General features: G+C 50.7%; 1 protein-coding gene across 3 annotated transcripts in view; it reads left to right on the top strand.

The window, feature by feature from the left end:
- The first annotated feature begins 2,978 nt into the window (after positions 1-2,978).
- The window catches only part of nfatc1 (nuclear factor of activated T cells 1), a 30,919-nt gene continuing 24,820 nt past the window's right edge, over positions 2,979-9,077 (top strand). Inside the window, exons 1-3 of one of the 3 annotated variants that reach the window (XM_028421526.1) lie at positions 2,979-3,095; positions 6,514-7,558; positions 7,763-7,922. In XM_028421526.1, the coding sequence (XP_028277327.1) occupies positions 6,657-7,558; positions 7,763-7,922 (1,062 nt within the window). In that variant the 5' untranslated portion in view covers positions 2,979-3,095; positions 6,514-6,656. Of the gene's footprint in view, positions 3,096-3,167; positions 3,425-5,019; positions 5,406-6,513; positions 7,559-7,762; positions 7,923-9,077 lie in introns of those variants that run through there. The other 2 variants (XM_028421517.1, XM_028421509.1) reach the window with 2 other exon arrangements.

The following is a 9,077-nucleotide window of genomic DNA, read 5'->3' as shown; positions in this document are numbered from 1 at the left end:
ACCTGAGTGAGAAAACATTCAAACTTTATGTTTAACAATCACTAAAAATGCTTCTTCGGATGTTTGCAGACCAGAAGTGCAAACTTCCTGAAGCCCACCTTGGTGTGTACCACAGCAACAAACTAACCAGCCTGCAGCAATCTGCAGCTACACAAGCTCCATTCTGTACTAATGTACACGACTGTGTGCATCTGTGCAGCCGTGACCAGCAGCTGAAGGACAGTAACAGGCTGTGTGCTGCTCCGTGCTGTGTCTGAGCTTCATGCCGGCTCTGGGTCCGTTTAAAAAAATAAAATAAAAAAAAACACTCCCTCGGCTCTGAAAAACTCCTCCCTCGCCAGTAACCAGGCAACAGGCCTTCAAAACAGGAAACAGAGCTGGGGATTCCGTCACAGCGGCACAGAAAAAGGAGAGCATTGATGGGAGACAGGAAGTCTGACTGTAAAGTCAGAAAGAGCGATGGGCTGTGGTGTTGTGGGGGGGGGTCACCACTCCTCCACCAAAATACTTAGCCCCCCCCGAAGACCTTTAAACGAAACTGATCAACTCCCTCATTGCTCAATAACTAATAACAATAACCTTAGACCTGATCAACACCAACATCTGCATCAGTGCGTGGTTTGATTTTTCAAATCTTCAAATCTGCGGGCAGCAGTGGCTCAGTGGTAGTCCAATAATCGGAAGGTTGGCGGTTCGATCCCAGCTCTGCCCTAGTCATTGTTGTGTGTCCTTGGGCAAGGCACTTTACCCACATTGCCTCCAGTGCCCTCACTGGTGCATGAATGTGCATGAATGAATCAGCAGTGGTAGGAGAGGCAGCCATGTCTCCGTCAGTCTTCCCCTGGGGAGCTGTGACTACATCTGTAGCCTCTAGAAAAGCGCTATCTAAGTTTGATGTATTATTATTATTATTATTCAGCACTGACAAACAGAATTATTCTTGGATTCCTGTTTAGGATGATGATTTCATTCTTCATCACGGTTTGATCTCACTTCTGTGGAGCCAGATTACTTCATGTCCTCTGAAGACACGTTTCCGGTCACAGTCTGGACTTCACTTGGGTCACAGAGACGTATTTTTAAAAATGTTTTATTATTCTACATCAAGAAACACTTCATAAAATAGCCGCACACATGGTGAGAGGGGTGTGGGACGAGGCGCACAAAGAAGTACAGTAAAAAAAGTTCGGTCTGCTTCCAGATCATTTTTCCAAAACAAACAGGTGATTCAGCAGTGGGAAGGCCTGCGCTCAGGCCCAGTTGTTTCTCACTTTATGAATAACTTACAGCACCGTCCAATGTTCCATCGTGTTTTTGTTCAGGCCCAAATAAAGCCAGGCGCTGGATTTTGAGGGTTAGAACTGTGGAAAGAAAAGTGAGCCGAGGTCTTTTCCACCTCGCAGCGTCCAAACCGCGTCATACCGGGCACGGCGCTCGCAAAAGTTTGGCAGCAGACGCATGTGGGAGAGAGCAAACGACAAAAAATGTGTGGGTTTGTGACAGGGAGACCGCCCCCGCCCCATCCACCCACGAGCCATCGCCCCTCACAGACTCATACCCGGCTGAAGCTCTGGGAAAAGCAGCCTGGTGACGCTCCCAGACATGGAGGGGTTAAACATGGATTAAACAGTTTCCTGGACACAAGATGATCTACAGTCTGATTAAATCAACAATGTGATGGTGTCACTCGTTGGCCACAAAGATCGCACCATAAATATGCTGCACCGGGAAGGACTAGGACTCAAGATCTGCTACAGTTATAAAGAAATCTGTGTAAAGTTTGTTGAAAAATTGCAGTACTGTTATGAAGAAAGGGGGCGCTGTTGTGATGGTTCAATAGATGTGTGACTGCAGAGTTCATGCACTACTCCACCAGTGAGAAGATCAGCAGTTAAGAAAGCTAGGTCAAAGGTCAGGCTCAGAGGTGGCATCCAGAACCAAACAAAGATGCAGCAGCCTCTAGGCTACAAATCTGGACTACACCTTCCATCAGCTGTAGTTCAACTTCCAGGAAGCAAACATTGAAAAACAGAATGGACAGTGGAGCTAGTGATTGGGTTTAGCCTAGCACGCACCCTTTGCCTTGTGCTTCTGCTCGGCCTCACAGTGTGTGCAGCTCTTCCTGCAGCCACCAGCAGGAGGCCTACTTCCTGCAGCTAGCTGAGGCCGCATCCCTCATCCTGCTTATTGTCTCACAGGTTGGTTGTTGGATGATTTCTCAGGCCTGGCTACACGCTACATTTACTTAGTGGTACTTTTCATTTGCCCTTGTGTATGTGTGTCCACTGCTGTCTTTGTTCTGGAGTTCCTGGGCTGGTTTCTAATGTGTCCTGTGGGTCTTGAGATTTGAATTGGCCTTTGTTGTGGTCTCCACTGATTATAGACTTAATTGTCCCATGAGACCTAAAATCAGCTCCAGCGTTCAATCAGTTCAAAGTCTGCTGTGCCACTTTGCATCAGTGCTGACAGGCCGCTTTGTTGATATCAAAGAGGTCTTTCTCTTTGCTTCGCCGTGTCTGCGTTATCAGTGCAGGCTGTCGCCGTTGTTTCTCATTATCTGCTATTTCTTCTTTTAGTTGTGGTTCTGGATCCATCCGGTCTGCAGCGGCCTGTTACCAAGGTGTCCACTAACCAGCACCAGACCTGGCTGGAAAAACCTCGACGCCCAGCACCCTGCTGACGTAGAAGAGTCCACGAGTCAATCAGCAGCAGAGCTATTTATTAACTGCAGACTGGTGGAAGTGTTTACTGCAGCACATGTTTCAGCTACACATAGCTGTGGAGCGGCATCCCCCTCCTTTTGCCCCAGTTAGCCCCCCCAGCACCATGAGACGTTTCCATGAGGTCAAAGAAGCGAGCGGGGCTCTGTAAATGACTGGAGAGCCACTGAGTCCCCGTGATGAAACAGACAGCTAGGGTTTCACAAGTGCCGTCACTCCCTCTGCCAAAATGAGAACCCAGTGGGTGAGTAGGGGGCGTGCCAGCCAGGCCCAGCCAGTTTCACAATGTGACTTGGTTTCTGGATCTGTTTCTCTACAGCTAAACCCTCACAAGAGGAGGGAGAGACCTGGACTTGAAGGATTTCTGTGCAGGAGGTGAGAGGTCAGAAACCTGCGCACATACAAGAACAGATCGCTTCTTTGAAGAAGTCGAGGTGTTAGTAGTCTAAGGGGGGTAAATCAGGTGAACAGGGTGGTGCTGCAGTCTTGTCCTTCTGTTGTTCTTGATTTCCTCCTGTAGCGGTCGCAGAGATCAGTGTCCTTGGCTCCTGTAACAGTGTGACCCTTTTCCAGGAAAGCAGGAAGGAGGCCATCACCTTCATGCAGACCTCACTGATTTCTCTTTCCTGTGCCGGACGTCGCCTTTTCTACAGCACACACACACAACCGGACTCCCAGAGAGACGTTGATGAGAGCCGCCTGAGGTCAGAGTCATGAAGCTGCACTTGAACTAACTGCAGTGAGCCACAAGGACACATTTACTTCACCTGCAAGGCAGATAATAGCCCTCCCCAACCAGACCTTTCTCCTTTCAGCCACCTCCACCAGCTCATTCAGGGGGATAACAGGGCAGTCCCAGGCTAACCAGGAGATGTAATCCTTCCTCTGTGTCCTGGTTCTGCCCTTGGGCCCTTCTCCCAACTGGACAGGCCCAGAACACCTCACCACCATGTTGAATCTGCATTAGATTCTGTAACAAGGTCCAGGAGGAGGATGGGGGGGCTCACTGCTGGGTGCAAGGTGGCCAGATGCTCTCCCCTCATGGGGCCAGATATGAACATAGGCCAGAAGAATGGCTGAGGTTTGCCCCTCTTATGGATGGGCCCGGGGGGTCAGCTGAACCCTCAGCTGCCAAAACACTCTCAAGTGTCGAAAAAGCTGCTGACATGATCTGACTTGGTGGTGACTGTGTGAGACACAACACAAAAACAAAAGCCAACTATTGGTTAAAGTCCTCAGAAAGCTCAGAGAGAAAGTGCACAATAGATTCCCAGCCACACCACAAGATGACCTCACAAACACACAACTCTGTACGGGGTTAAACAACGACCTTTAAAGGGAAGCATGATGCCAGCTGATTAGATGCTTCCCACCTCCAGGGATGGACAGAAGCTCAGAGCGCCTTCATGTGACTATTGTCATCACAGAAACCTCCGGCCTGCTGCCAGCCGCTGCTGGAAGGTCCAGACCTTCTAAAGATAGCAGCAGGCCTGCAGCCGCACACACACCGACCGCAGAGCGGCCTGTGGAAAACTCTAAGAAGATTCTCAGCTCAGCGTGTCAAATGACTGGGTGCAGGATCTGATTTTATATAGCACTTCTATGCAAGTATGGATAATTATGTGTTGTGTGCTCCGCAGACCTGCAGTCAGTCAGCAGGAAGTGGAAAAGCAATGATTTGCCTTTGCAATAACCTGAAAACCCCACGAGACCGCCGTGCAGGACCCTTCTGATGTTCTGTGTTTCATGGAGCAGCTATAGGTTCTGACATGTTGCGGCTCTTATCTGCAGCCTGCAGCTGAACGTGCTGCTGTTGCCCCGTGATGAATGGCTCTTTTCAGGAAAATGGCAGCAGTTTAATGTAAAATGCTGGCGAGAATTAGTCTGCGCATAAATCTTGATTTGGGAGATTCCATGTGCAGCTTCTGGAGCAGATAGAGAGGGCGGAAACGGCAGATTAATGCTGCTCATGTTCATTAAGGCAGACATGGATGATGATGGGCAGGGAGTGCACAGCAGATCACGTGATGTGTCAAGTTATTCCGCTGTTTATATCCAGAAGGCGCGCTCACATTCTGCGCTGTATGTGGTGTTTGTTCCAATCATGGGAGGTTTGGCACTCCCGCGGGATCCTTCAGGCTCCTCTGTGTGTGTATGTGTGTGTGTGTGTGTGTGTGTGTGTGTCAGAGGATCTCCGCTGGACCCATATGGTTGTCGGACGTGTACAGATGCGTCAGAGTGTGAAGGGGGCGGCGCGTCGCCGCCGAGGTGATCCCCGAGTTTAAAAGCGCACAAGCTCTCTGTGCGCCGGAGCAGTGCGTCACAGGCAGCGACCCAGCAGCGCCAGGATCCCCCACAACACAGACCCTGGTCTTTTCTCAGCCAGCACTGAGACCAGAACAGCGCCTCTGAGGGCATCACTTCATGATCCGAGCCCACAGCTTTCCATATTTTTTGTGCGTCTCGCTGTTTTTGGGATTTTTCGATTATTTTCGTGTTTGAAAAAAAAAAAAAAAAAAAGTTTGAATTCGAAGTGCGGTGAAAGCGCGACAGAGGACCCCGAGCAGCAGCAGCTGGGGAATATAAACAGTCCGCTTTATGGATCAGGAGCCGCTCCGGTCCGCCGCTGTTCTCAGAGTTTGACCTCAGAATTCGCTCTGCTCAAAATGAAATCCGCTGAAGAGGGTGAGTGTGAATTTATTTTTAACTTTTATTTCGGGCGCTCACGTTGCTCCTGTTTCTGCTTTTTAACTCTTTATTGCAGCAGATATTCAGTCCGCGCCCCTCCCTGCTGATTTGGACCAGGTGGGCGTGGCCCTGATGCCCAAAATAGTCAGAATTGAGGCTGCGCGTAATGACTGACATGGCAACACAGTTGAGTGATTCAGAGTGTTATCGAGTGGAGTCAGCCTCCACCCCCGCCCCCACCCCCACCCTCAGGCTACCTGTTAGGACGTCAGCTAATTTTAGAAAACAAACATCTCTCAGCTGCTGTATCACAGGCCTCATTTTCTTTTATTACAAGGAGTCATACGGTGCTGCACTGATGTCATAGTCTTTATGGCGGGGCCCCTAATTCTCTCTAATTTACAGCAGACAGGAGCTGTGGTGGCTGCATATGTCTGTCTGCAGCAAACGTATCAGCGTGTGGTCACAGTCACCCAGCCCCATGCACCATACAACCACAATTCCTGTTCCCATGTCCCCCTTCTTTCCTCCTCCTCCTCCTCCTCCTCCTCCCCGGCCCCTAATTGTGACCTCAGCCTTCGCCACAGATGGGCAGAGTTTCATATGACCCAGCAGGGGCGCTGGCACGGGACCACTGGGTACAGCGTGCACCTTTACAGCACACAAATGAAGCAATGGTGTCCCTCCTGTGTTTATTTTTTCGATGGCTGCTGGAACATGAAACCGGCCAACAAAAGCATCAGTGTGTTTTCATACTATTACACTTATGAGCATTAGATGGTAAAAACCTGGCAAAGTGAAGCAGGAAAGAACCTACCTGGTCTTTGCCTGGTTATTTTTAGACTCCGGTTATTTTTGGCTCTTTTACTCGAGTCTCCCACCTAATTCGCTTTGTGCACTTTGAGCCATTCAGAGGTGGCTTGTGTCACTTTTTACCTCTCATACCTCAGGAAACGGTCGCAGCCAGCAGCAGTAGGCAGACCGTTTCTTCAGCCGTTACAGGCAGCGCCTCTGCAGGCTTGGCCTGCGTCCCCCTGTCAGCGAGCGAGCCAGTAAATGTGTGTTTGATTATCATGGTAACAAACTCACTCTGTTTGCTTTCCAGATGCATATGGCTACACGCCAAATGTCAGTCTGTCCCTCCCGCTGGGAAACCCTTGTCTTCCCTCGCAGTACCACAGCCTGCAGTCCAGCCCCACCATATCCGTCTCCGTCACCGAGCCTCAAAGCTACAACTCGCAGGATGACATGAGGGCCGCCGGATACTATTCATCCTCTGCCGTCCGGCCGAACGGAGCTCCAACTCTGGAGAGCCCCCGCATTGAGATCACAGCTTACGGTCAGTTTCCTGAGGATGAGGTGGAGGAGAGTAACCTTCCTGTTGCCAAGAGAGTCAACTCCATAGTGACGCTGACCCTCCCTAGCGTTGACGGGTACCGTGACCCTAGCTGCCTGAGTCCGGCCAGCAGCGTCTCATCCCGCAGCGGCCTCTCCGACGCCTCCTACGAGTCTGGCTACTCCTACAACTACGACAACTCGCCTCAGAACTCCCCCTGGCAGTCACCCTCTGTGTCCCCCAAAGGCTCCACCCTCGCCCTGCCCGGTGATGGCTGCACCTCTGGCGGCTCTCCTCGCCACTCCCCCTCCACCTCCCCTCGTACAAGCATAACTGACGACACCTGGATGGGTCAGCGCGGCTCCAGGCCCAACTCCCCTTGTGGCGCCAAGAGGAAGTACAGCTTCAACGGCAGCGGAGCGCCGCACAAACACTTCCCGTATACACCCAACCACTCCCCCGGGCCGTCCCCGCAGACCTCACCACGCCTCAGTGTCACCGAAGAGACCTGGCTGCCGAACACCAACCAGTACACCAACTCAGCCATCCTGGCAGCCATCAACGCCCTGACCACAGATGGAGTGACCGACCTCGGAGAGGGAATCCCTATGAAGGCCCGAAAAACCAGCATGGAGCACAGCCCCATGGTCAGCCTGAAAGTGGAGCCTGGAGGCGAGGAGATGAGTCCTGGGGATCTCTGTCAGGAGGAACACCCCGCAAACCGCCTGGCTCTGAAGAAGGAGGGCTACTGTGGGGGGTTTCTGGATGTGCCACAGCACCCGTACTCCTGGTCCAAGCCGAAGCAATACGTCAGGTAACAAAGCCAACACATACACTCAGAATAGTTTCAGGACTTTTAAGTTAAATGCTTTAAATTTACTGGGTGTATGTGTGTAATCACACGGTCTGGCATATCACAGTCTTCACATTCTGCACATTCTACCTTGATAAGTGCATCTAAAATAAACCTTCCTCCTTGGTGAGCTGACATGTTGGACGTGTCTCTGCCTTTCCACAGCCCGTCCCTGCCAGCTCTGGACTGGCAGCTGCCATCCAGCTCGGGCCCTTACAGCCTGCAGATCGAAGTGCAGCCCAGGTCCCACCACCGAGCCCACTATGAGACGGAGGGCAGCCGGGGAGCGGTGAAGGCTCTGGCAGGAGGACATCCAGTCATTCAGGTCTGTCATACATTCCCCTAAAATATTCCAGAATTGCACAACAAGGGGCTTAAACAAACACAGCAGCCCCCATGTTTGAAACTGCTTCCTGTAAAGATCAGGCCAACACATGGTGCAGCCATCAGGCTCATGTTCACGTCATCACTTCTCACCTCAGCACCCCCCCTCTACTTCCCCATCTTCTACCTCATGTGTTAAAGCAGACTTGGTCGACACGTGTGTTTTTTGTGACCTGGCTGTTCAGAGATGTCACATTTCTGAATGGAATACCACGGGTCTGCTATGAGACAGGCTGGTCCGCTCAGTCAGTTCCTGTCCAGACGCGGGTGACTCAGACTTTTCCATTGCGTTCTTGAGTGCAGCGCAGACAGTTACAAAGTAATGTAGCATGGCCAGTAAGAGCTTAGTCATGAGCTTTAACCACAGTAGCTCTGGTGGTCGAGTCGAAAAGAAGAAGAAGAAGAAGAAAAAATGTGGACGACTGCAGATGTTTTGGTTATAAACCCATCTGGTCCCCCCCGACCATTACTGCACACCGCTGACCTCACTTTCTGAATAAATAAAGGGTCTCCAGCGAGAAGTCGGGCACGGAGAGCGGGAAACGGAGCTGTTGTTGTAATGGCCTCTGACATTTTATTAATGCGTTACAATAAGTTTAAGACACTCGTCACACAGGGAGCAGAGCTTTCTGTGTTTGCTTTTTTTTTAATGAGCTCGGTTGAATTACAAGACTGCCAAGGGCAAGCTAGCTGTACAGGCTACATGCTAACATGTATGGCTACATGCTGACACAAACATTCATCAGAATGTAAACAACAAACAAACAGTATAGTTATAAATAGTGTCTCATACACAAAAAAAAACATTAGCTTCACAGTGCCCCCTAGTGGACGAGCTATCACGATACCTACCAGGGGGCACTGTGAAGCTAAGCTGTTTCCAGGGGACCCTTAAAATTGACGCGCTGCTGAGCTGTTAAATCTGTTTGTTGTTTCACATTTTCAGTTGTGTTTTGTTCGCAGACAGGTCCGTCACTTTTTGTGTTCCCTCTGGAAACATCTATGTTGTTTACTTTCTGTTTTTGTGGCGTTGGATGCGTTTTAGCCCCGCCCCCGCAGGACAGTGTTAGTCAGTTGTCAGACTTTCTAGCGCCCC

Source organism: Parambassis ranga, chromosome 2 (genome assembly GCF_900634625.1).
Source record: "Parambassis ranga chromosome 2, fParRan2.1, whole genome shotgun sequence".
Taxonomy (NCBI): domain Eukaryota; kingdom Metazoa; phylum Chordata; class Actinopteri; family Ambassidae; genus Parambassis; species Parambassis ranga.
Note: the sequence above shows the minus strand (reverse complement) of the source record. Positions and strands in the feature narration are given on the sequence as shown.